General features: G+C 44.6%; 1 protein-coding gene and 1 long non-coding RNA gene across 2 annotated transcripts in view; one reads left to right on the top strand and one right to left on the bottom strand.

Annotated features, from left to right (window-relative positions):
• Positions 1 to 5,521: 5,521 nt before the first annotated feature.
• On the bottom strand, positions 5,522 to 10,176 carry LOC148129383 (uncharacterized). Its single transcript, XR_015745473.1, has 4 exons — positions 10,047 to 10,176; positions 8,205 to 8,243; positions 7,979 to 8,027; positions 5,522 to 6,562 (listed from the first exon to the last, which is right to left on the bottom strand). It is a non-coding gene; the product is annotated as an uncharacterized LOC148129383 (long non-coding RNA).
• Positions 10,177 to 12,189: 2,013 nt separating this feature from the next.
• The window catches only part of PLCH2 (phospholipase C eta 2), a 59,773-nt gene continuing 43,974 nt past the window's right edge, over positions 12,190 to 27,988 (top strand). Inside the window, 6 exon segments of the mRNA XM_087944429.1 lie at positions 12,190 to 12,716; positions 17,123 to 17,269; positions 17,692 to 17,935; positions 18,925 to 19,054; positions 22,586 to 22,756; positions 25,267 to 25,360. Of these exon segments, the coding sequence (XP_087800555.1) occupies positions 12,596 to 12,716; positions 17,123 to 17,269; positions 17,692 to 17,935; positions 18,925 to 19,054; positions 22,586 to 22,756; positions 25,267 to 25,360 (907 nt within the window). The 5' untranslated portion in view covers positions 12,190 to 12,595.

The raw sequence follows: 27,988 nt of genomic DNA, 5'->3' as shown, positions 1-27,988 counted from the left end.
ACCCATTTCTCCGAGAGGAAAACTGGTGGTTATTTCTTTTTTTGCCTCCTTCCTAAGTTGGCATTTTTATTCTGCTTATTTCCCACCTTTCCAGTGGAACAGGTGCATTCTGTGTCAAATGTAGCTATCTATATACCTGCCTGTAATTTTGGACCAACCATAGAGAATCTTTGGGGGCCTTTTTTGTGCTTGGGAAATTTGAAGTATATATATTATTTATTTGTAAACCTGTCCAGAGTCATGGATATGTGATGGGCAGTATAGAAATAAGATAGATAGATAGATAGATAGATAGATAGATAGATAGATAGATAGATAGATAGATAGATAGATAGATAGATAGATAGATAGATGCAGGGAGAGAGGGAGGGAGGGACAGAGAGAGAGAGAAAGACAGAAAGATAGATAGGATAGAGTGGATGGGGATAGAGATGGATGGATGGATGGGTGAGTGGGTGGGTGGGTGGATGGATGGATGGATGGATGATAGATAGATAGATAGATAGATAGATAGATAGATAGATAGAAAGAAAGAAAGAAAGAAAGAAAGAAAGAAAGAAAGAAAGAAAGAAAGAAAGAAAGAAAGAAAGAAAGAAAGAAAGAAAGAAAGAAAGAAAGAAAGAAAAGAATGGAGTGGATGGGAATAGAGATAGATGGATGGATGGATGGATGGATGGGTGCTGGGCGCAAATGCCCTTTTTAAACACTGTTTTCCCAGCAGCAGTTAATGAAGGGAATCAGGGCCCTTTCCTCCCCTGTAAGCCATGCAACTCATGTTGCTCCCTTCTCCATTCCTCCCTGCGTGCCCTAGGATGAAGAGGGGGTGGGCCTGTGTCTTCCTCCGAATTCCCTCTGCCTTGCTCTACCTCTCCTCTGCTGTGCCCAGCCGGACTGTGCCCTTCCCCAGTTTCTCCCACAGCCACTGGAGCCACACTCCCACTCCCTGTCAGCTGCTTGGCCTCCCCCCTTGGAATCAGACTCCAACAGGGGCATGACGGCAGAGCAGTTTACAAGTGTCAGCATCTTGGAAATTCTCTTTCCATAAATTGAGCACGAACCGGTAGGAGAAAATACAGCGTTTCTCTGCCTGGCACAATTCCTCTTTTAAAGAGTCGGGAAGCAGCTAATGGGAAGGAACTTTGAATCGATGCCGAGGGGCACATTAGAGCGAGATGAGCCCAGAGAGAGAAGTGGGAAAAGCCAGTTTTTCCACAGGAAGTCCTCGGCTTACGACCACAGTCGAGCCCAACATTCCCGCTGCTAAGTGAGACAGCTCTGGAGTGAATTTTGAGTGACCCACTTGCTAAGTGAGTCCCATGGTTGTTAAGTGAGCCTGGCCTCCCCATTGATTTTGCTTGTCAAAAGGGGTCCTGTGATCTTGGGACATTGCCACCGTCATAAATACGAGTCAAGCCTCTGAATTTTGACAAGGTTCGCCACCGTCATAAGTGTGAAAAACAGTCTTAAGTCACTTCTTTTCTAGTACCGTCACTAAATGAACTGTTATAAGTTGAGGACTGCCTGTATTCCGACATGATGAGGAGCCCAAATTCAACTTCCTTCAGTGCAGACAGGCCCCCTTCCACCTCTGCCATTTTCCGCTGATGCACGCCACCCCCGAAGCGACTTCTAAGGAGCTAGCCCTCATTGTCCAACTTGCCTTTCCCTTTTCCTAAGGATCCAATCCAAGGTGTCTTAACCCTTCCTGGCTGCCATTCAATCAGCAACCTACATGGCTGCTTCATTCACTTAATACAGGGTAATAAACCATATGCTGACCTCCTGCGGTCATTTTGGTTCTGTGCCCTGTGCAAAAAACGCGAGCCGACTTCTCGCAGCTTGCCGAACCACAGAATCTCAACCCCATTTAAAGTTTGTTTAAGGAGTTAAGTGAGGTTAAGCCATTCTACTCTTGCTCCTCCTTGCTATAACTCGTGGATTTGTGTGTGTGTGAGACAGAGAGACAGACAGAGAGACAGAGACAGATAGAGAAGGAGAGAGAGAGAGACAGAGTGACAGAGAGACAGAGAGACAAAGAGAGGCAGAGAGACACAGACACACAGAGAGAGGCAGAAAGAGAGAGAGACACACACACAGAGAGAGAGAAAGAGAGAGAGAGAGACAGAGACAGAGAAAATCAGAGAGAGAGAGAGAGAGACCGAGAGAGACACACAGAGAGACACACACAGAGAGAGAGAGAGGCAGAGAGACACAGACACAGAGAGAGAGAGAGACAGAGACAGAGACAGAGACAGAGACAGAGAGAGACAGGGAGGCAGAGACACACACAGAGAGACACACACACACACAGAGAGAGAAAGGCAGAGAGAGTGTTTTAATGAACTGTCAAAGTATTACAGTTACAATTTCTCCAAAGGCTTTATACCGTTTAAGAACAGTAACAAACAAGGTGTCTGGAGTATAAAAGGATTGTTTAATAAACAAATAAGCTTCAAAGTCTTAGGGTGTGTAATATCAAGCCTGAGTGGCTCTTGATCTAATTCCCAAGCCATTCGTGAAGTTGACAAAATGGTTTTGAATCTGAAAGCTATTGCACTTATTTAAAAGGAAATACACACACACACACACCATGAATTAAGTTCGGAACTAACCACTGAGGTTCAGAACGTGTTCTTTCTGCAACTGTAAGAATTCTGAATTATTTATCATCAATGTGCTATAAATAGGAACAAGGGTTGATGATGATGCTTAATAATTACGATGCCGTAATTATCAGCATCATTAGAAGCTGTTGAACCCATTAAAAGCCCTAACCAATAACCACGAAACAGGCATTGTTGAATTGTTGGGGCAGGATTGTAACCGAGTTGTGTTGGTTCTCTCTCTTTTTTTTTTTGCATCCCAAAAGATTACCAGTTCAATCCTCATTACTGGAAAAATTTCTATATGACACACATAAATCCTATCCCTATCCCTGTCCTGTCCTATCCTGTCCCGTCCTATCCTATCCTATCCTATTCTGTTAAGAAGCAAGATAATTTTTGGATTGGGTGGACAGGAAAACGAGAGAACTAGACGGGAAGACAGCCTTCCTCTTTAATTGGTCTTTCGCTGAGGAGTAATTAGAATTGGCAGCAAATTAAAGAATTTCGTGATTTTTTTGTCCTTTCTGGGGGAATTATCTTCCGAAAATTGGCTCAGAGCCTTCTTTGACAGGTATCTCCCCAACCTCCTTTCGTTTCAGCAATCAATTGGCCGGCAACCTAGCAGGTTGCTTTGATGGGTGGTTGTTTTATTTCCTGCCCACCCCTCCGAAAGGGTCAGCCAGCTCTTCAGGATGGCATCAAAGTCCTCCAGACCTCCAGGGAGGTCTTTAAAACATCTGGCAGGCCGTTAATGGAGGGAGCGGTTATTCTCCTGCCCAATTTTGTCCCAATTTTGATCCCATGACCCTGGGGGATGCCGTAACGGTGGTTAAGTATGAAAAGCGGTTATAAGTCCCCTTTTTGTTTCCCCCGGTGCCAGTTTCGAACTGTCACTAAACGAACTGTCGTAAGCCAAGGATTTCCTAGAATGAGGCAGAAATGGAGCAGCCACCTTCGGGGATCAGGTGAAGCTGGCCCACATCGCCCGGGAGGTTCCAGAAAGCAATCTACTCAGATCCTTTCTAACATTTTAACCTCCTGGGATTCCATTTCATTAAAACAAGACCAAAATTTGACCAACAAATGAATCCCAGTGCCTTGCTGGTTAAAATATGCCCATTCTCGAACCATTAAACCTAATAGCCCTTATCGATGGCTATCAAATTTCCCCCAATTGTATCCTGCTCACTGTCAGGATTCCGCCAGTTACCCCCATTTCAATCATGAGTCTCGAGCCAAACTTCCAAAACTTCAAAAGGATTTATTGGGAGTTAACATGTTCGGCATTGCTTGTGTGTAGCCGACTCTAAGACACATCATTCATTGTCACCCTTGACCCTGGTTTCCCCCACCCCCACCCGCCTGGGTGTATCATAATTCATATTCTCCAATGGGACACTTCCATAGCCAAGAGTCATCAGTCATGTTCTCCAGTTAGAATTTTGCATGGCAGAAACTTCAGTCACCTAGTTACTATCTTTGAAAAGCTATGTATGGAATGCACTTTCGCTTTCCAAGCTGCCGCACTACTCCCCCCTCCCTTTCTGTTTTCTGTAAAAAAGACCATAGAAATATTTTATGAGTTGACACTCAGCTGTCCCAACCTTTGGGCGACATTGCGACATGATAATATTTCCCTAATCCAGTTTTCCCTTCTGCTTCTCCCTCCCCTGGGGCTTTAAGGTCCAATTCCTAGGGAATTCGGGCGAAGTGAACGACGGTTCTTATAATATGGGCGATACGCCAAGTTTCTGGCAGATCTTCGTCAGAACATCCATCTCTCTAATTTAATCCCAGAACTCGTAACTAGATTGCCATAGAGAAATTGCAGCACCGGCAATAAAAAAAATAAAAAAAATAAAAATTGGACCTTGCAACTTGAAATGAAGGACAGCATTAAGCATTCTGATGGTGTCAGCCCTGGGATGTTTTTTCCCCTGTTTAATTAGCAACCTTTAGCCCTTAGCCAGGAGGACGGGTGGACAGCGAAGAGTTAGTAGAACATGGAGATTTGCGGTTGTTTGCTGGGGACCTTTGTCTAGTGTTGAATGGCGTAAATTGGGCTGCCTCTGCGGACCTGGAGAGCGCTTGGTGTAAATCAAGAGAGCCCTCATTATCTCTAGAAAAGGGCTGAGAAAGGTCTTTGTAAAGCGGCAAGTTCTCCCCTCCGTTCTGGAATCTCTCCCGGGCTCCTTCCGAGTCCTGGTTTAATTAATTGGATCGATGCAACGGAAACGGCTCTTTGCAAATTTCCAAGGCCTTCGAAGCCAACCTTAGACTTACCCTTAGAATCACTTTATTGTCACTTTGAATGTAGACTAATTGGCATAGGTTAAAATGAAATTCCATTGCATGCAGCTCTCAAAGGACCACCACCTCCAACGTACAGTGCATTTGTTGTTGTTAGTTGCGAAGTCATGTCCGACCCACATCACAACCCCATGGACAACGTTCCTCCAGGCCTTCTTGTCCTCTAACCATCTTCTGGAGTCCATTTAAGCTCACGCCGACTACTTCAGTGACTCCATTCAGCTCCCTCCTTCTCTGCCGACCCCTTCTTCTTTTTCTTTGGCCCTCCATCGTTCCCAGCATTCGGCTCTTCTCCAGTGAGTCCTTCCTTCTCATCAGGTAGCCAAAGACTTTGAGTGTCATCTTCAGGATCTGGCCTTCTAAAAAGCAGTCAGGGTTGGTTTCCTCTAGGACCGACCGGTTGGATCTCCCTGTGTCTGATCGAACGTTCAATTTAAATTGGTAAACCGTTTTTAATTTGGTTTCCAGTGTCCTTGGGGGCTGCTGTCCCATGATTACAAGCCTAGGCATTCCTCTCAGCGCATTTTCTGCTTCTTAATTAGTCCCCCAAAAAAGGGGGAAGAAATCATTCATTAAAAGGGATGCCTGCAAATTCACCCGGGAATTAATTCTTTGAATGTCAGCAGTAGCCTTCTGGAAGTCTTGATGAATGCAAGGGAGTTGCTGATCTCCGCCCGAAGCACATATCTGACCTTTAATCTGGGCAGAAAACCAACAGCCCCCAGTTCTTGCTAGATATTTGCACCCCTGGCCAGCCTCAGGTGAGCCTTGAAACAGCACCTGAGCAGCCCACCGATTAATTAAATAGAGGATCAATTCCAGGTATAACTGAGCACTGCTAAGGGAACGGCCGCTTCCTCCATACCTGCCCAGGTGTTCCTCTCTCAGCTTCGATGCAAAATTCATAAGCGAGGAAGACAGAATATAAACCAAGCTGAGATGTAACCCAGATTCTAACAATATTGCTGATTGTCGGGTTGGAATGAGACTAATAGAAAACTCGGGGTGAGTGGAGGAAGAAATATTGCTGATGTAGCCTTACCTATGGGAAGACTTTTTTTTGCTAATTATACCATTTACACTGACTAACTTTAATCGGTCCTTAAATGAATATATAAGTTGAAAATCTCCCGAATGCATATACAGTCGTATGCATTTTTGGGTGTATGAAATTCAGTGGGACTTGTCCTGCAATTATATTCCAAATAGTTAATTTAATTTTGGGAGAACAGGCGGCAGCAAAATATAAATAAATGTGATTTCCACGTCCCTTTTTCCCCTTTCCTCCCTATTTCTCCAGGAATAGGAGTTTATCCCTGGAGCCTAGGTTTGTTTAAAAGGAATTCCAGAGTTATCCTAGTGAAAACTGGGTTAGGTTAAGGTTTTTCAGCTCACGGCTAAACAATTCCCTTTAGAAACCTCTTCTCTGGATCCACCAGGAGGGCTTTCCATTCTCATAAGGCCACATTTTGCTATTAATATTTCGAATGAAGCCTCCTGAAGTCACTGCGGCCAATACTCCATCTTCATTCGCCAAGAGCACGACCTCCAGGGTTGAACGCGCCCCCGTAGGTCAGCGCCTCCAATACGTGGTGTAAATTACTCGCAGCGCTGTTGCGGGGGGCTTCTATTTTTCGGATTCAAATCTAGGTAGTGAGTAGGTGGAAGAGAAGACGAGTTTCAAGGAAGCAAGGAATGATAGAAGGTACGGTCCCAGAATATTTAGAACCCGGTTCTTTTTTTAGGTTTACACCATTAAACCATCTTGGTTTAGGTTTAAACCATTCAAGCATCACTGATATTTGCAGCAATGAAGTGCAAAACAACAACAACCAAGTACCCAATATATATTTTATCTATCTATCTATCTATCTATCTATCTATCTATCTATCTATCTATCTTTCTTTCTTTCTTTCTTTCTTTCTTTCTTTCTTTCTTTCTTTCTTTCTTTCTTTCTTTCTTTCTTTCTTTCTTTCTTTCTTTATTTCTATTTCTATTTCTATTTCTATTTCTATATATCTATATCTATATCTATGTCTGTCTGTCTATCTATTTATCTTTCTTTCTTTCTTTCTTTCTTTCTTTCTTTCTTTCTTTCTTTCTTTCTTTCTATTTCTATTTCTATTTCTATTTCTATTTCTATTTCTCTATATCTATATCTATATCTATATCTATATCTATATCTATATCTATATCTATGTCTGTCTATCTATCTATCTATCTATCTATCTATCTATCTATCTATCTATCTATCTATCTATCTATCTATCAGGATGCGTGCCCCCTTCGGTTGCTGGCAGCTCTTAAATAATTAAAAATCACGCTAAAACCAAGGAGATTTGCTTTAAACCTATTCCCATCCATCCTGCCCTCTTTTTTTTTTCTTCCCCTTTTCTTTTTTTAAATTGGGAACTAGGGCGCTAACCCGCACTCACAGCTGCACTGACACTCTGGATGTTGTCATTTTACGATTTGTGCTGGCAGCTTTTCCGTCAGGAAGAAGAAGGCCTGGGTTGTCCTCATTTGTTCGTCCTCCCTTGGTTGAACCAGGGGTGTCCAAAACTGGACAGGATACTCCCATTTTCTTGGAAGTTGGCTTAGCTTTCGTCCAACCAGGGTGTATAAATAAACGGCCCGTATCTTTGCCACGTGTTAGGTTTGCACTCCTTTGGCCTTTTGTTCTACCTGCCACTTTTATTTAAATCTGGCTCTGTGGAAACGAAAAACACAAAACAAAAAACCCTCTCTCTCTTTCTCTTTCTCTCTTTCTCCTTCCAGCTATATTCTGGATTTCTGAGATGTTGCTAACTCAACTCAACATCCACCTGGTGCCTCTGGTTTCAAAGATTAAAAATGAAACTTTTATAACTCCTCCTCCCTCCTCCTCCTTCCGAGACAGTGACCAAATGAATTATTTCCCTATGGTCAGTCCTAAATCTGTCAGTTGTTCCTAATGGGGGCCTGGCTGTCTTGAATCACGAAACCTGCCACTTAATTCCCAGGTTGCCTGCTTAGAGGAATCTCTTGCCTGATGGGGTTTTAATCTACCTGTCTAACTCACCAGTCCAGCCTTCTCTCTCAGGTGCGTGGCATCCCTAAGGGCTGGATTCCTGTTATGAAAAGTAGTTGTGTTGTTGTTTTTTGTGTGTGTGTGTGTTAAAGATATATGATGGCTCTTTTCTGAAAGCTCCAAATGAAGAGACTTTTAGATTAAATCAGAATAGCTGCAGCTCAAATTTAAAAGAAGGTGGAAGACTCATTTTCTGAACTACAGTGTTCAAACTCACCTGAACTGCTTTTCAGACTCCATTGGATAAAGGAGTCACCTGGGAATGCAAAGAGATACAAGGAAGAATGCAATTAAATTTATATTAAAAAAAACCCCAACAGCCTCATTTAATGGGTTCGGCAGAGCAGTGCGATGGCCTAGAGGTGAAGCTCTCGCCTCACAATCAGGAGGCTGTGAGTTCGATCCTAGGTAGAGGCAGATCTTTCTCTCTCTGGGCATAATGAGACTATATCTGCTGGGGGGGAAACTCCGCATTGGCAACAGGAAAGGCCTCCGGCCAATAAACACTCAGGTCCATTCAGTCGCCCCGACTCCACCCCGCAAGGGATTACAGGGTCATTAAAAAGAGGATGATTTAATGGGTTCGACACTGCAGCATGTTACTGTAAATCCAGAATCCGGTACCAACTTCATTATTATGATTATTTTTTGGTCAGTGTTTTCCACTTGGAAAACCCAACCTGGCTCTTTATTTTTGAATTATTTCTATGAATATTAGAATTATTTCTATGATTATTAGAATTATTTCCTGTAATGCTATCGGCCACCGGCGTGTTCTGTCCCTCTTTTGTTAACCTGACCTACTTGGTTAGAATAAGGTAAATCTCTCTAAATAGGAGCCATTAAGTTAAGTAGCCGGAACACTTACTTAAAAGGAGAGGAGTTCTCTAAAGCAAGTAAATCATGAGGATCATTATTTCTACAAAGCTAAAACCTTCCTTAGCCAGACTCCACCGGCTTCCTTCCACGAAGAGCTTAGAGCAGAGGCCGAAGTTTTGTTTTCCTCTGAAAGCTGCAGCCCCCCGTTAAATTTATTTGCACTTCTCTTCTGCTGAGAAAAATATCACACTTACAAAGCATGCTTGCTACCGTAAAACGAACCAGAGTGGGGGAAATGCATATGCCACAGACAGAAATGACCTTAATGAGAAGAAGTGCACGCAACGGGCCCTTGAGGCTTCCTATAAATTTACAGAAATGAAATATTAAAAGCACACAGAGCTTCCTTCCTTCCAGCTCTGTTATCCTCTAAGGACTCTTTGTATTTCCTTCCTTCCTTCCTTCCTTCCTTCCTTCCTTCCTTCCTTCCTTCCTTCCTTCCTTCCTTCCTTCCTTCCTTCCTTCCTCCCTCCCTCCCTCCCTTCCTTCCTGCTCTGTTATTCCCTAAGGACTCTTCCAACTCTTTTACTCTTCTGTATCTCCTCCCTCCCTCCCTTCTTTTTCTTCTTTTTCCTTCCCTCTTCCTTCTCCTTTCTTCTTCCTCCCCCTCTTTCCTTCTTTTTCCTTCCTTGCTCTCTTCCCACCTTCCTTTCTTCTTCTTTCCTCTTTCCTTCCCTCCTTTCCCTTCTTGCATGCCCAAATGCAAAAGGGGAAACATTTCTCCTCTTGTTTCGTTTTTTGTTTGTTTTGCTAGCCCTCTGCCAGTGAATGTGGGGCTCGGGGTGGCTCTTTTCGCTGGCACAGGGGCCGCAGGACGCCATCGCAGCCGAGAACGGGCCACGGAGGGGCCACGCACGGCCCTCCCGAGCTCCATTTTTGCTGGTAGATGCACCGCGGGCCGGTTCTTTGCTGTTTCCAGGGCAGATCCAAGCACCCCGCGGGCCAGATCTCTTCTGGACAAGTGGCTGCCCCAGTCTCTTCTTCAAATCCTCCAGTAGATGGGAGCGCTCCCAACTTCTGAAGGACAACCCTAACCTTTCCGAAGCAAGGCTGGGCGAGCCTCAGAGAAACCACCAAGGAAGTCTTAATTTCTCCACTGCCAAGAACCGCGCGGAGAGCTCCGAACCCTCGCGTAACCTGGGAGGAACCGACTGGAATTAAAACAAACAAACAAACCCACCTTCTCAAACAGGCGTGAATCCTCGGAGGAAGGCCCTGCTCCAAAAGGCAGCGTGTTTCCTTCCCAAGTCCGGGAGATTGCACTCGCCCTCTACGTGTGTGGCTGTCCGTCTCGTAAAGGCGGCCGGAGGATTTGAAGAGGGACGAGAATAGCGACCTCCTTCCCTAAGAAGCTTAGCCTTTAAGTACTTCAACTCTTTTCCCCCTGGGAGAGGAAGAATAAGGCCTCCTGGCTTCATCCTTCTCTGAAAGAACTAAACGTTATGGGGGACGTGGATCTTTAGATAACTTCTTCTGCCCCAGAAGGATTTCATATTCACAGGCACTGATGATGTTACCTAGTTGGGTCATGAAATGTCTGCAAGAAAACAAGCAACCTCAGAGAGCACCAGGGACTCCACAGTCATCATCATCTTCCTCCTCCTCCTCCCCTCCTCCCCCCTCCTCCTCCTCCTCCTCTTCCTCTTCTTCCTCCTCCTTCCTCCTCCTCCTCCTCTTCTTCCTCCTCTTCTTCCTCCTCTTCTTCTTCCTCTTCCTCCTCTTCCTCCTCTTCCTCTCCTCCTCCTCCTCCTCTTCCTCTTCTTCCTCCTCCTCCTCCTCCTCCACCACCACCTTTCTGCAAACCCTACTCCCTTCCAGCACTGATGGTGTTACCTAGTTGGGTAATGAAACGTCTGCAAGAAAACCACCAAGCTCAGAGAGCATCAACGATTCTTCATTTCATATTCTATTCTATTATTCCCCTCCCCTCCACAAACAAAAAAAAATGCCTAAAAGTCATCCCTAATGATCAAACTTGGCCATCGTTCTCATCGTTTTTGTTGGATAAGTTCTACTCTTTTTATTTTTTTGAAGTAAAACTTTGAATCCATCCACTCACTTTTTTTTTTTTTTACTTCTGCCAAAACAAACCCTAAAAATATTTTTTTTAAAGAAACAGGACAGTTTCTCTTGCATCCTATTTCTTCGGTGCTATGGCACAGAACCTCAGCTGCTGTTTTTTTAAATCCTCCTCCATCCTGAATTTGTCCTATCCACCGATTGACTATTGGTGGCCCTGTGTCCGTGATTGCAGAAGGTGTAGGTTTTTTTGGGGGAGGGGGGAAACAACTGGGAAAGCCGTGTTTAATTCCCTCACTCTTCCAAACATCATCAGCGACTCTTTCCTAACGTCTTCAAAATCCGTGCTTTTATGGTCACGCGCGGCGCAAGGATGTTTGGGAATTGTGCAAATTTGTGGGAACTCTTTCTCCCGCTCAAAAACTTGGCTGGCGAGAACGGCCTTCTTTGCCTCTCCGTTTCAAGAAAATTCGGGTCCAAATTCACCGCACCGTTGTCTTCTCCGCCGGACAGGGACTTTCATCCGATGGAGAGGCAGCCCACTCCAGGAAAAACAGCAACAAAATAGATTCAAACCAAACCCTCTTAGGGATTTATGTATTTATTTGGTGTGTCAAACATGTACAAGATAACAAGTACGAACATAAACAAGAACAAAGGCAGTAAATACAGATAAATGGGGACAAGTAAGACAGGGACGGTTGGCACGCTAGTCTCACTTTCACTACAGCTGCAGCGTCTCTTCTGCGCACAGAAGCACAAACACAAACACACACATACACACATCGCAAAACCTTTAAATCTCTCGGCCGGATAAAAGAGAAGCAAGCCATGGCTTTGGGATTAACCGGATTTAAGCTGCAGGAAAACATGAGTTGCTCACACTGAGCTTGGGCTACCTTTTCTTCTCTCCCGTCCTCCTCCTCCTCTTCCTCCTCCGGATCCTATTTGCTGAGTGAGCACTTCTACAACAAGCACTTCCTACAAGAAAGGCTCGGTTTGGTTTCGAAACATGTGAAGACGGAAAGAAATCCAGAACCCAGATGGACCTCCGGCGATGCGCTTCCCCGTCCTTGGCTGCCACCGTGCCAAGGCCGAAGGGCTTCCTCCTACGCTGATCACCCAGACATCTTCATTGAACAGGCATCGCTACAAACTCCTTGGGATTTTGAGCACTCCCCTTCCCCAGATGTGGCAGGGATGGGCTCCCTCCAGCACTAGCCAGCTCTGTCGAAGGGAGGCAGCTGTTTCGCACCAGGAGAGCATCTAATACTCACCAAGCTGCCCAAACGCACCTTTCTCCAACCGCGGCTAGTTCTGGAGGTGGGAGAACGGACGATGAGACCCTGCAAGCAAAGAAAAGAGGAAATTATTATTATTTATACGTGTGTGTGTGTGTGTGTGTGTATAATTTTGTGGCCGGTTGCTTTTTTTTTTTTTAAATTTCTCGAACGCCACGCCAGCGGCTCGGATTCATAAAGCGGAAAACCTCTGGTTCGCTTTGTCGCCTCGAAGAAGGACAGAAGGAGGAATGAGTTCCCGGGCAAAATCCCAGGCTGGCATAACATCCGGTTCTTTTTTCTAAAAAAATAAATAAAAATAAAAATACAAGTAGGTGGGAGAAGGGCCAGGTATGTTCTGCTACGACTGAAGATTCCTCCCTCTCGGAACTTGGGACCGAAGGCTGAAGGGGCCTCCTCGGTTTACGACATGGATTTTTCCCTCTCTTCTTTGTTCCAAAGCACGTTTTCCGTCGCCCACCTGGCAGAGGCGTTTTTCTGGGTCGGTGGGAGCATCGCAGCGGCACCTAAATGGAAGATGGGCCAAATTGGTAAGACCAGCGATGTGACCTCTGGAGTCCGTTTCCTCTAGAACAGGGAACTCCAACCTTGGCCATTTTACGACCCGCGGACTTCAGCTCCCAGAATCCCTCAGCCCGTCGGCCTGAGGAATTCTGGGAGTTGAAGTCCGCGGGTCGTAAAGTTGCGAGATGATCTTCTAAGATGAGATACAGTGACGGGTTTGTCTATTGACATTTGCAGAGGGGCTGTGTAAAAGACCGTGCTTTCTTCAGCTAATCTTCCACACGAGTGTTTTCCCGATCCCCGGTGGAACTCCCGGCCACAAGAAAGGAGTAGCAGCAATCAATTAGGAGGGCTTTCAAGGGCGATAAAACGTTTGGAAGTTGAGGCTCTCACTAGCTACTGATTGTCCATTCAGGACATATCTTGTACAATCTCGCATATTTGTGTCTCTTAATAAAGCAATTAAGATTCTGTACATCTGAACATACCAATATATCAAGCCTTGACGTATCGGTTAGCAAGAAGAGAATTCCCTGAACTGTTTTAATACAGCTTTACTGGCAATTTAGCTATAATTTATTTGAACTTGGCCAGACACACTCTGTCCATTTAATTCTTGGATTGGTTTTGCATTTTTTGGAAAGATTTGGCTCCATTTGGGAACTTCTGGGAAGGGAAACAACATTTTATTTCCCCTCTGTCTTAATGCTAAATATCTGTGAAGTTTTTGGTTCTAGAAGTAAAAAAATCCCTATCTTTTTTTTTTTTTTTTTTAAGGATTTCATTTCATCTGTAATTTGATTAAGGAGAAAAACAGCTGATTTTCTTCCCTTGTATTTTGACAGTCCAAGTCCTAAAGTTTGTTTAAAAGATTGCGGATAAAAACTTGCCTGACCAGAATGAGGCTGGGCTAACAAGGTCAACGTTGGCCCTAAATCCATGCAAATCTTTTCTTGCTGCCTCTTCATTTTAATTGACTTGTTCAAATGTAATTCTCATTACGAGACTGGGACAGCTGTTTTTTTTATAGTTGATGTTTTGACTTTTCCGTGGTACTTGCTTAGCATTTTAAACGTAATTGCTGTTTTTCTTTAATTAGGGTTATGGTTATACAGTGTTTTAAATGTTATTGGTTATTTTAAATGTCGTGGCTGCTCTCAAACAGACTTTCTGTCTTGTTCCTTAAATGCAAAGGTTGATGCCGGCCCTGAGACACTTTGGTAAGGTAGTATTTTGTCATTTCCTTGGAAAAGTGGCATATGGATCTTTTAAATAAAGACACGACACAAGGCAGAGCAGATTGTGAGAAGATTAAGTAGCAGATCAGTTCGTTGCCTTGAGGGTTTTACTTGCGTTAGATAATCCTCTGACTCTTCAATAAGGACATCCCCATCAGAGTTGGACGGGACCTTGGAGGTCATCTAATCCAACCCCCTGCTCTAGCAGAAAACTCTATTCCATTTCAAAGAAATGGCTGCCCAATCTCTTCTTAAAAACTTCCAGTGTTGGAGCATTCACACCTTCTGGAGTCAAGCCTTTCCACTGATTAATTATTCTCACTATCGGGAAATGTCTCCTTAATTCTATGTTGGATCTCTCCTTGATCAGCTTCCATCCGTTGCTTCTTGTCCTGCCTTCTCAGGTGCTTTGGAGAATAGCTTGACTCCCTCTTCTTTGGGGCAGCCCCTGAGATATTGGAAGACTGCTATCATGTCTCCCCTAGTCCTTCTTTTCACTAACCGCCGGGTTAGCAGTCACTGCAAACTTCCAGCTCGGATAGTTTTTTCCAGAACTATCTGTGGGGCCCGAATTGCGCTTTGTAGAACCTCCAACCTCAGTGGAAGTCTATTCCTGAATGCCAGTGGCCGGGAACCTCTCCATTCGATCCAATCCAGCACTCTGAAATCCTTACGCTTCCTCAACCTGGTTCTTTCAACCGAATAGTCCTTGTGGGTGGCAGTACTGGCTCACCAAAGGGGGACGCGGTGGCTCAGTGGCTAAGAGACTCTGAGCTGGCCGATCAGAAAGGCCGCCCGTTCGGCGGTTTGAATCCCTAGCGCCGCAGAATGGAGTGAGCTCCCGTTACTCGTCCCAGCTTCTGCCAACCTAGCAGTTTGAAAGCATGTTTAAAAAAAGAAATGCAATTAGAAAAATAGGGACCACTATTTTGGTGGGAAGGTAACGGCGTTCCGTGCGCCTTCGGCGTTTGGTCCTGCCGGCCACATGACCACGGAGACGTCTTCGGACTGCGCTGGCTCTTCGGCTTTGTAACGGAGATGAGCACCGCCCCCTAGAGCCAGAAACGAGTAGCACATATGTGCGAGGGGAACCCCTACCTTTAATTGGTCACAATTCGAGTCCAGATGCCTCAAGAACATCTGAATCCTTCAGACCCATCAAGAGCTGGTTCACGTTTCCTTGTACACGGAGTCCGGGAGACAATCCGACACAACGGCTTTGTTCTTACTGCTTGGCTTGAGAGGTTTTCTGGCAGGCATCCCTTGGTGCCACCAAGCTCTCTCATCACAAACAAAGACCATCAGTCAATCCTCTTTCAACTTTCAGTGCCCCCAAATATTAAAATCCTGGGTAAAAAACTACCCAGAGATGAACGCCTGCAAATCGAATTAATCAAAATTGGGGGCCTGATTGAATAACCCTCCGTTCAACCTCAGGCCAATTTAAAGAATGATGCACACAGATCATCAGCTCCGAAGGCGAAAAATTCAATTAATATTGACTTGGAGGATTTGACTTGAGAAATGATGGGTGATTTTGAATCTCCTTTGGGTGCCATTGGAGCAGGGGCCGAAAGACAAACATTTGGATTTCCACGTATTCCAATCGTACAGGTAGATCTGTAATGTGGGAAGGGGTTAGATTTGTTGATATAATGCCACCACTCCCCAAATGAAATATGATTATTTAAGAACACTCCATCGTTGAAATATTGCAGCCAAACCCTCACATCTGTTGCTTTGCCGCAGCTTCATATCGTGCAAGGCAGCCTGCGAACTTTCTCTGTCAGATCAGAACCAAAATCCAATCAATGAACAGGGCTGTCACTTTTCTGCCACGGTGCATGTCAATGTTTTATTTGTATTCCTATTTTAAACGCATGATTTGCACCCAAAAAACCCGACACCAAGATCAATTTGATTTATTTACAGCTTTGGAATTTCGGCTGTCTTGTTTTTTCAGCGAAAACCACAAAAACGAAAGGCCCCTTTTTCGTGAGGTGTATCAGCCCTGGAAGGAAAAGATTTATTCAAGGTTGTAATTAAAACCTTAAATTCAATGAAAGGTTGCCATTTGTCCAGGATGGTATAAAATCCTCTGTCTTGGGCAAGGGGTTGGACTAGAAGACCTCCGAGGCCCCCTTCCAGCCCTATGTCTCTGTGATTCCATATGGAGAATCCATACAGAAGTTCTGCTTTGTCTGAATATCTCTGGATTGCAGTTTGGGCTCCAGTTCGCCGTTCTGAGCTTTGCGAATGTTTAACGTCTTCTTTCCACGCCGAAAGAGCCGTTTGTCCCCATGTACCTTTGTGAGTTTCTATTCTTCTATGTCTATTCTATTCTACTCTTCCTGTATTCTGTTCTATTCTATTTTTCTGTCTACTCTACTCTACTCTACTCTACTCTACTCTACTCTACTCTACTCTACTCTACTCTACTCTCCATTCTCTTCTCTTCTCTTCTCTTCTCTCTTTCTCTTCTCTTCTCTTCTCTTCTCTTCTCTTCTCTTCTCTTCTCTTCTCTTCTCTTCTCTCTCTCTCCTCTCCTCTCCTCTCCTCTCTCTCTCCTCTCCTCTCCTCTCCTCTTCCCTTCCCTTCCCTTCTCAGAATAAGGCAAATAATGGTAAATGAAAATGTAGTCAAACTGTTCCTGACAAAATACTCATAGATTTCACCAGCTATCGAACAGAATTTGGTGCCGTTATAAGAGAGCGCATCGCTCAGATCGGCTAGGCAGTAACTAAGAGAAAGAGTCAATGCAACCTGAAACTTAAGGTAATAAAAAGTAATTAGATTGTGTTGCAATTTGCGGTTAAGATTGACAAAAGAGGCGTTTGTGGGCAAGGTTCTAAGTCTTATCACCGTGAAGTAATGGAGGGTAAATAGCAGGGCCGTGCCCAGAGTTAATCCACCTGACTAGCAGATTTACCCAGTTTGCAAATCCTGCATCTTTTCACTCCTTGGAGTGCAATTTATATATTGATTTTCACCGCCGGTCCATGTTTGGAGACACAGCTCCCCACTAAAATAAATACCTTACAAAACTGCACGCTGGGAATGCAATTCTTGATTTTTCCCATTAAAAACTTTCGTTGCCCAGATCTCTGAAAATCGAGCGCGCGGCACGAGGTACGTGCGATCTTTAGCATCACAAATATATGGTTTCCCCCACCCCTTTCTTTCCCCCCCCCCAGTGGAAAAATGTATGAGTTCCATGCAAGCCGGCACGCAGATGATCAAACTCCGAGGTAGCTCCAAGGGCCTCGTCCGTTTCTATTACCTGGATGAACACAAGTCGTGCATTCGTTGGAGACCCTCGCGAAAAAATGAAAAGGCTAAAAGTAAGTGAAACGTCTCGTGTCGATCCGCCTTGGATTACGGTCACAGATCGGAATTTGGTGACATGTCTAGCCCATGTATCGTCCATGACATGTCTGGCCTTGTATTATTACTGTTGCGCCCTTGTTGGAGTCTGATTCCGAGGGGGCGATTGAGCAGCTGACAGGGAGTGGGAGTGTGGCTCTGGTGGCTGTGGGAGAAACTGGGAGGAAGACCCAGGGCCACCCCCTCTTCATCCTAGGGCACACATGGAAGAAACGAAGAAGGGAGCAACATGGCTTATGGGAGAGGAAAAGGCTCTGATCCCTTTTATTATATATAAGAAGGGCGTTTACAACGTGGCTCTCATGGTTCAAAGGCAAAGCCCTGCATTCTAATTCTGACGTTTCCCTCCTTCCCCTCCTCCTCCTCCTCCTCCCCGCAGTCTCCATAGATTCCATCCAGGAAGTGTGCGAAGGGAAGCAGTCGGAGATCTTCCAGCGCTACGGCGACGGCAGCTTCGACCCCAACTGCTGCTTCACCATCTACTATGGGGACCACATGGAGTCCCTCGACTTGGTCTCCTCCAACGGGGAGGAAGCCCGCATGTGGATCACCGGCCTCAAGTACCTCATGGCCGGGATAAGCGATGAAGACAGTCTGTCCAAACGGCAGAGGACGAGAGACCAGTATCCTTTTAGAATGGCAAGAGTTGGAAGGGACCTTGGAGGTCTTCTAGTCCAACCCTCCCCCCCTGCTTAGCCAGGAAGCCCTACACTTTTTTAGGGGAAGGGTTCCAGAGCATGTAGGCTAAGTGAAGAGACAGAACAAAATGCCTGAAATGGCATAGGGATTCCTGACTCAGTGGGGGGTTGGACCCTCCAAAGTCCCTTCCAACTCTGTTGTATTGTACTGTTCTATTCTATTCTATTTCCTGTATTCTATTTTATTCTTATTCCTCTATTCTATTCTATTCTATTCTATTCTATTCTATTCTATTCTATTCTATTCTATTCTATTCTATTCTATTCTATTCTATATCATTCTATTCTATATCATTCTTATTCTATTCTATTATTCTACTTTGCTCTGCTCTATTCTATTCTTTTCTATTTATTCTATCATTCTATTCTATTCATTTTCTGAATTCTATGTTCTATTCTATTCTATTCTATATAATTTTATTCTATATGAGAACAGAATAGAATACAGTATTCTATTCTATTCTTTTCTTATTCTTATTCTATTCTATTATTCTATTTTGCTCTGCTCTATTCTACTCTTATTCTTTTCTATTTATTTTATCATTCTATTCTATTCTTATTTTTTCTATTCTGTTCTATTCTATTCTATTCTATTCTATTCTATTCTATTCTATTCTATTCTATTCTATTCTATATTCTATATTCTATATTCTATTCTATTCTATATTCTATTCTATTCTATTCTTTTCTTTTCTTATTCTATTCTGTTTTGCTCTGCTCTGCTCTATTCTATTCTATTATTCTTTTCCAGTTTTTCTATCATTTTCTACCCCAGCAGAAGTCGGCCCGATGCACCAACCCGGTGGCTGTCTCCAGGAAGGGTGGGGGGCGCGTCGGTTTTTCCACCTCTTCTGACCTCTTCTCTCCTTCTTGCCGAGCGATCCTCTCCCCTTTCCTTAACGCCTGGCTCAAAGGTGGCTGAAGCAAACCTTCGACGAAGCCGACAAAAACGGGGACGGCAGCCTGAGCATTAACGAAGTCCTGCAGCTCATGCACAAGCTGAACGTCAACCTCCCCCGCCAGAAAGTCAAGCAGATGTTCAAGGTGAGGCTCCCTGGTGCCGCCGCGCCACGGCGTCTAATGAGGCCAGGCGGCGAGGCTCGGAGGGACAGCTGGCCTCGGGAGCCGTGGCGGATGTAGCTCTGGCCGTCGGGCTTACCGCCAGATGTTGGGATGGTGCGGCTTCACGCGCTTGCAAACGGACCCTGCAACATCTGCCGCCCGGCTCCCACGGCGGAAACGTAGAACGCAGACTAGTAGTACAATCCCCTGCTCGTGCTGGGAGATCCTATGGTCATGGTTCCGAGGAATCCTCTTCTTTTAACGACCCCATAATCCCTTGCGGGGTGGAGTCTTGGGCAACTGAATGGAGCCAGCAGAGTGTTTCCTGGCCGGATGCCCTCCCTGTCACCTAAATAACATCATCGGTGTTATCTAGCTGATGACGTTACCCAGTTTGGGAATGAAACATCTGCAAGAAAACAACCAAACTCAAGAGACCCCTCGTTTCTGAGCGACAAATATTCTCCTTTATTAGTTTTCTTGCATTTCCTTAGCACTGATGTTGTTACTCAGTTTGGTAATGCAACGTCTGCAAGAAAGCCACCAAGCTCAGCGAGCACAAGGACCTCCTCCTCCTCCTCCTCCTCCTTTTCCTCCTCTTGTCAAACCCTCACCCCATTCTAGCACTGATGATGTTACCTAGCTGGGTAATGCAACGTCTGCAAGAAAGCCACCAAGCTCAGAGAGCACCCAGGACCCTATAAAAAAATTGAACTTGTCAGGCTATAGAGAAGCCCTTAAACAAAGATCTAACTAAGCTTGAGATAAGTTGTGCGGTTGGGCCACGCTTACATTGTCAAACCAAACGGCCCATGTGCTCTTTGCCAATCTGTCCGTCAACTTCTACATTCCCCACTTAAATAACTATTATTTAAAATTGCGAGGGCTCCAGTAAAATTTCTCTTCATTGTTACATTTCTCTCACAGGTCATTGATGCTACACTGGAGGGGAGGGGGGGAAGAAAACCCTTACTAAAATCTCTTTCAATAGCTCCCAATCAATCCGACCCCTACTTAGCCAGAGGCAGTAATGTCAAAAAAAAAAAAAAAAAATGAAGCAATTTCTTTGAAACTCGGCAAGAGAGGACTTATATCTATTGTTAGCTCTCTCTCTCTTTTCTTTAATAAGCTTTCTCCCTTTTTAAACAAAAAACAAAAAACCTTCCTTTTTTTCTCTGCCTCCATTCGCTTCCCCCCTGCCAATGCCTGCAACGAAGAGCTTGCAATGCCCTGGAAAGTTAGATATAACACTCTTTAATGTTGGAGGATTAAAGAAAACACTTCCATCCGTAGAGAAAACTGGTGTGCATTTGCATGCGGCGAGAGAAAGAGAACTAAATGGGAAATAGATACACCGATTATTACTACCGATGTACTAGACTGTTTCAAATTAACGCTGTTCATTTGTCAAAGCGAGTTTTTAAACGCCTGGCGAGGAAATATCACGTTTCCCCCACCCCTGTAAGACTTAATTTGCCATCTATCTTGAGTTCTGACACAAAATTGGCACAACTGCAGCAGGAGCGTCTTGATTTTCCTGAGTTTTGTTCAATTGTTATTCCTGGGTTTTTGAAAGGATGAAATAATAATAATAATAATAATAATAATAATAATAATAATAATAATAATAATAATAATAATAATAACTGTTTTGCCTATTTAATCCATGCGGTTATACTGTATTTTCACACATCAAAACATAGCTGGCTAGAAATTCCCATGGGTATTGACTGCTATCTGGGAAGGCCAACCCAGCTTAGGGATGATTGGCAGGCAGAATGCCAACTTTGGCAATTGATTGATCGCGAGCAGCTGGAGAATATTTATTGAAATTTCCCATTTCCCCCACCAGTTGAAACGCTCCCACCCAAGTCCTAATAGCTACACATCAATAGGTTGTAAAAATAAACCCAGTTTTGTGTGTCTGTATGGTTGCACGTGTGTGTGTGAATGAGACCCTTTGCCTGATCTAATTTAACTGCTTTCATTTCCTTCCTTCCTTCCTTCCTTCCTTCCTTCCTTCCTTCCTTCCTTCCTTCCTTCCTTCCTTCCTTCCTTCCTTCCTTCCTTCCTTCCTCTCTCCCTCCGCCCTCCCTCTTCTCCCTCCCTCCGCCTTCCTTGCCTTCCTCCCTCCCTCACCTACTTTCCTTCCTCTCTCTTCTTCCTTCCTTCCTCCCTCCCTTCCTTTTCCTTCCTTACCCTTCCTTCCTTGCCTCCTTCTTTCCTCCCTCCCTCTTCCTTTCCTTCCTCCCTCCCTCCCTCTCACCTACTTTCCTTCTTTCCACTTTCCTCTCTCTCCTCCCTCCCTCCCTTCCTTTTCCTCCCTTGCTCTTCCTTCTTTGCCTCCTCCCTCCCTCCCTTTTCCCTTTCTTCTTTCCTCCCTCCCTTTTCTTCCTTCCTATCTTCCTCTGCCCTCCCTTATTCCTCTCTCCCTCCCTCCCTCCCTCTCTCACCTACTGTCCTTACTTCCACCTTCCTCTCTCTTCCCTTCCTCCATTCCTTCCTTCCTTCCTTCCTTCCTTCCTTCCTTCCTTCCTTCCTTCCTTCCTTCCTTCCTTCCTTCCTTCCTTCCCTTCCTCCATTCTTTCTTTCTTCCCTTCCTTTTCCTTCCCTTCTCTCCCTTCCTCCCTTTTTTCGGGTCGCAGAACTTTCTGCTGCCAGGCAGAAAAGCGTCTTAACACGTAACCTCCACTTAGGCAAACCCAACTGGAACCCGTTTTATGCAGCTTCTAAACGAGCTTGCTGCTTTTTGGCTGCGCGACTCCACAAGCATCCGAGTGGCTTTAATTTTGCAGAGGGGAGGAAAGGAAAAAAAAATTGCTGTTGGAACTCCTTTTCTGTGTGTGCTAAATGATGCTAATTGGGTTGCTGAAGTGAGAGAGCTCCAGCGAGTTCTGGGCTTTAGCCTATCGCTGGAGTTCATCAGTCGGTGCCGGCAGATGGTTGTGGCAGGCGAGATTCTCACGGCGGCAATCTTGGAAACGAAATCGGATGTTTTGCAAATTAGCAAATCAATGATCTGTTGGAAGAAAAAGAAGGCTTGGCGATTGAGGCATATTCCTTATTGAGGAATAAGAAACTGGGAATCAGGGACATACACAACCATGATATTTATCTACCTACCTACCTATCAATCAAATATCTATTTAAATCTATCATCTATCGTATCAATTATCTATATCACCCATCTATCATATCTATCATCATCATATCTATCTATCTATCTATCTATCTTCTTTCTTCTATCTATCTATCTATCTACCTACCTACCTTATCTACCTACCTACCTACCCACCTATCTTATCTACCTATCTACCTACCTATCTTATCTATCTATCTAGCTTGCTCCAACAACCGGAGGTTTTTAAGAAGAGATTTGCACAGCCATTGGTCTGAAGGGGTATAAGCTTATCCTGAACTAAGCAGGGGGTTGGACTAGAAGACCTCCGAGGCCCCTTTCCCACTCTGTTAATCCTGGCCCCCGTCTGCTTTCCCCTTCCCTTGTCTCCACAGGAGGCTGACACGGATGACAACCAGGGCACCCTGGACTTCGAAGAATTCTGCGCTTTCTACAAGATGATGTCCACCCGGCGTGACCTGTACCTTCTCATGCTCACTTACAGCAACCACAAGGACTTCCTAGATCCCGAGGACCTCAAACGTTTCCTGGACACCGAGCAAAAGGTAGGCGGGCAGGCGTGAAGTTTGTCACTTCCTTGCACTCCCTCGTGCAACTCCTTTGGGTCTCTCTGGATTCTAGAGGCCTGCATCTAGTTTTGGTCACCACACTATAAAAAAGAGGTTGAGACTCTAGTTTAAGACTTATGGACTTCAACTCCCAGAATTCCTGAGCTAACATGACTGGAGATGTCAGTCAACTTAACAGATGTCTCACTTGGCAACAGTGGGCTCAGTTGCAGTCGTAATTTGAGCAGTTACCTGTACTTCGTTCTTCTTGTCGTTGCCTTTCTGTCAGAGTATATTCATGAACTGGAATAGAAACAAGGTCAGCCAATTGGAGCTGAATTGAGGGCTGAAACTTAAAGAGAGAATCCGTTCTGTGCTCAGCTCTAAAGTGAAAGGGAAACTAACTTGCTTGCTGAAAACTAGAGCTCTACTCTTAACCTGTCACATGTCTGCTTCTGTTTGAGTTTGCTCCATGTCGGAGAAATCTACAACTGGTACTGTAAAATGTACTTTATATGTTTATAAAGAAGTTATATGAAGCCTCAGCCATCTGCCTTTACTTTTCTGGTGCTGAATTTATGCTGCAGTACTCTGAAGACTTTCTTCTTTGGCTTGGTTTATAACCTTGTCTGCTAAAAAGTTTGAAGACAGCATGTGCAATTTTGGGATTGGAAGCCAATCCTGATTAAAAAAAAAAACTGTCGTCCTCGTTTAAATGCCGGAGTTCTGGAATAAAACCCAGATACGTTTTTCTGCCTTTCCACCCCACTGTTTGAGTTAAATGATTCATCCTTTCTGCTTCAGTGGCTAGATTCCACCACTAGGCACTCCTGCCTGAAGGATATTTATGCACTGTCAGTTAACGGATCTGCGCACCGATTTGGCAATTCTCCGATGTAATGCCTGTTCTGTGTTTCCGCATTGATTTACTGTCTGCTTTCCAGTGGACGGAGCTACAAGCCCCAAACACATCCATTTATCCTGGCCCAGCGCTTGGCGTCAGGGAGAAGCAGATCCCAGGGCTGGCATTGCAATGTGCTTGTGAAGCGATGGCTGGATCTTACTCCTTTTATCTGGGTTGCACTCTGCAGTGTGGGGGTTTCTGTTTGGGTGAGGAGAGAGGCAGGGTGGAAGAATGGAAGAGAGGGCGGGAGGAAGGAAGGAAAGGAAAGGAAAATGAAAGAGAAGGGAAGGAGGGAGGGAGGGAGGAAGGATGAAAGAGAGGGAGAAGGAGGGAGGGAGGGAAGAAGGATAAATGGAGAGGATGGAAGGAAGGATGGAAGTGGAGGGAGGGAGGAAAAGGAAGGAAGGGAGGGGGATAAGAAAGAAAAGGATGGATGGAAGGAAGGAAGGACAAATGGAAAGAAGGAAAGAAGGATGAAAGTGGAGGGAGGGAGCAAAAGGAAGGAAGGAAGAGGGGATAAGGAAGAAAGAAGAAAGGATAGATGGAAGGAAAGAAGGAAGGAAGGAAATATGAAAAGAAGGAGGGAAGGAGAAGAAGGGAGGAAAGGTGGAAGAGAAGGAGAGGTAGGAAAAAGGAAGGAAGGAAATACGAAAGAGAAGGGAGGGAGAGGAAGGGAGGAAGGATGAAGAGAGAGGGAGAAGTAGGGAGGAAGAAGGGATAAGGAAGGAAGAAGGAAGGAAAGCTTCGGAAAGAGCAAAGCAACCTATCCTTGTGGGCTTGGAAAACAATGAAGAGTTGTATTAAACACCCCCCCCCCCCAATACTCTCCTATCTGCCCAAGTCAGTTCCAAGGCCAGGCATCCCTGTCCTTTTGCTTGCCTGCCTTGGCACTGAGCTGTTCCCCTGAGAGTCCAGTGGCATTGCCCTGGGAAGCCTGTGCTAAAACACCGCATGCAGATGCCCTCTGCATTCGTGGGAAGTAGAATAGAATAGGGAATAAAAATAGAATAGGGAATAAAAATGAATAGAATAGGAATAGAATAGAATAGGGATAGATAGGATAGGATAGGATAGGAATTGGAATAGAGTAGAGTAGAGTAGAGTAGAGTAGAGTAGAGTAGAGTAGAGTAGAGTAGAGTAGAATAGAAGAATAGAATAGAATAGAATAGAATAGAATAGAATAGAATAGAAATTGGAATAGGAATAGAATAGAATAGAATAGAATAGAATAGAATAGAATAGAATAGAATAGAATGCAGAATGGAATGGAATAGAATAGAAATTAGAATAGAATAGAATAGAATAGAATAGAATAGAATAGAATAGAATAGAATAGAATAGAATGCAGAATGGAATGGAATGGAATAGAATAGAATAGAATAGAATAGAATAGAATAGAATAGAATAGAATAGAATAGAATAGAATAGAATAGAATAGAATAACAGAGTTGGAGGGACCTTGAAGGTCTTCTAGTCCAACCCCCTGCTTTAAAATCTGGATGTGGTTGGAAAAATAAAATATCCATGTTACAAGACCCCTGGACAAATGTTACTTGAATGCCCCGAATATGTCCACACGTCCCGTTTCTTTTTATTTCTTTAGATGAGCAATGTCACCAAGGAACACTGTCTGGAAATTATAAACCAGTTTGAACCTTGTCCGGAAAACAGGCAGCAAGGGGCCCTGGGAATTGACGGTAAGTTCCCTCTGGCTTTTATCAACAGATTCAATCCCCTTGAGCAGGTGGGATGTTTTCATCCACACAACCCAGATCTGTGTGCATCAGGATTACAGCCTTACGAATTCTGGCCTCGGGTTCCTAGTTAGACACTTTGGGTCCCGATCTGGGATGTTTGCTCCAACGGAATATTGTGTCTTTTCCTCATTTGTGAAAAATGGGCTATTTCTCTCTCTCATCCTGTTAATATTTTTTTTTTTCCTGGAGTTGCTTTCCAAAAATTGCTTTTTATTGCATGCAAATTGCCCAAATTTAATTGATGTACAGCAGTTTGACTATAATTGAAACGTCAATTAAACGCAACCAGTCTGGCACGTCCCCTGCATTTGTAAATATTTTGAACCCAGACAGACTCCAGATGCAGAAAAGAACAGTCATAATTTGCAGCAACAAAATGATGGATCAGCACCTAGCACAGTTTCAGCCAATCATGCCTTCACCCTCCAGGGCAGGAAATAATGACAATTATAGTTAAAAGGATAGTCATAAGAAGTCTGAAAAAAGGAGAAAAAAGGAGAAAAAGACAGCGAGCATAGCTTTGAAACACCCGATCAGGAAGAGCGTCCTCTAAAAAGAATTCAGTCATTCTTCCTGACAGGCAGATAATTTTCTCTTGTTTTTTGAAAGATGAGAGAGAGACCGCGAGGAGGAGAGAGAAACAGAGAGGGAGGAAGGGAAGAAGAGAGGGGGAGAAAGAGAGAGAAAGACAGGGAGGGGGAGAGAGAGAGAAAGAGAGACACAGAGAAGGAGGAAGAGAAGGAAAGAGAAAGACGAGAGAGGGAAGGAGAGAGAGGAGAGGGAGGGAGAGAAAGAGAGAAGAGGAAGAAAGAAAAAGAAAGAAAGGAAAGAAAGAAAGAAAGAAAGGAAAGAAAGAAAGAAAGAAAGAAAGAAAGAAAGAAAGAAAGAAAAAGAAAGAAAGAAAGAAAGAAAGAAAGAAAGAAAGAAAGAAAGAAAGAAAGAAGAAAGAAAGAAAGAGAAAGAATCGAGTCTTTCCCAAGGACCTAGGCTAGGCAGATATCTCCGGGGTTTAATAACCCATCAGGTATCCTCACCGGATGTCAGCTGCCCCGAGTCAAGCTACCTTTTTGCACTGTCTAATGACTGTTTTCACGCCCTCTCCTTTAGAAGTCCTCGGACAAATGACAGGGTCTCCTTGTCAGGTGCCCCATTAGTGGAACGATTTGGCCGGCCTCGGCCCCTGCATGAAACAGGGGGTGGGAATCAATTGTCCAGGACACAATCACCCTCCCCTCCTTCAGGACGTCTGCTAAATGCGCTAATGTTTTCCCTTGCACCTGGTAGCAATCCATCTGCAGCCACTGCAAGCGGCTTTTTAATTTACTTTACGAAGAGCACAGGTGGGTGTGAAGCCACCTGTGTCCTCCCAACATCCGGGATTCAATTTAGCCTGGTGGCGATGAGATTTTTAGCTTTATAAACTCCTCCCCCCCCACCTTAAAAAAGTAAAAAAAAAACCAGCACTTTCTCACACATGCACAAACACAAAAGACTTCAGGGGGAACAAAAAAAAACCCCCAAAAAGGATTCCTAAGATTGATGGGCAGCCGATTACAACCAAGCCACTTTTCTGGTGCGTCCTTTTTCTCTGGCAACACCTGCTTTGCGATGCCAGCTTCTCTTTTGTCCCCATGTGTAGTCCCCCCCCAAAAAAACCCACGAGCAGACCCTTCCTCCCTCCTCACCCCCACCCTTCTCCAAAGCTGTCGCTTTGCAGAGTTGCCGCCTTCATAAAAGTATTGATTCTGTGTGAACAGATTGAGTTAAAGTCAGGTTTGAAAAATGAGTCTGCCTTGGTTTATTCTGATAAGGAATTGGGGAAGGAGAACCGAAAATAAATGGAGATGGATGGAGAACCACTTGGGAATATATGTGTGTGTCTTTTCCCGTGTAAGATTGAGAGCATCTTGGCGATGTTTCGACGAGGTCCCACTTTCTTGTTTTTTTATCTTTGAAGAGGTTTCACTTCTCATCCAAGAAGCTTCTTCAGCGAAGGTTCTGAACGATGGGGAACGGAAGGATTTATACTCCTTGCAGACTGTTGGTCATTTGCATACTTTTAGAGAGCTGTTGAGGCCACTTGGAGCTTTGTCTGTATCCTCGGGGTCACCTGAGTTGTGCCGATTTGGCCAGAGAGGACCGCTGGTTTGAAAGAGGGGGTCAAAGGTGCCACCTGTGTCCAAACTGAACGGCCCTCCCTCAACAGGTGTGTGTGTGGGGGGGTAGGGATACAACATCATCTATCTCCTGTCTACAACTCGGTCCTTTCAGCCGTTCCAAGAAGGCTCCACGCCTATTAAACATGCAACATGCTTCCCAGTTGCTAGGTAGTCTATAGCAACAAAAATCCATGGAGCTGTCGCCACCACCCAAGAGTGCAGACAAAATCCAACTGGAGGAGAACACACACATACATACACACACACACACACACAAACACACATACCAAGCTGTGGTTGGGAAGGATTAGGAAACAGCCAAAACCAACTGGAGCCGGTGGGAAATTAGTTCACTCAGTTGGAGAGGATCAAACGAAGGAAGCCAAGATCGCACATCATTAGGACCGGA

The sequence above is a fragment of the Notechis scutatus genome, chromosome 16 (genome assembly GCF_049901735.1).
Source record: "Notechis scutatus isolate UNSWTSFEM ecotype Mainland chromosome 16, rNotScu1.2, whole genome shotgun sequence".
Lineage (NCBI taxonomy): Eukaryota > Metazoa > Chordata > Lepidosauria > Squamata > Elapidae > Notechis > Notechis scutatus.
The sequence above is the reverse complement of the archived record's forward strand: the minus strand, read 5'-3'. Positions and strand labels throughout refer to the sequence as shown.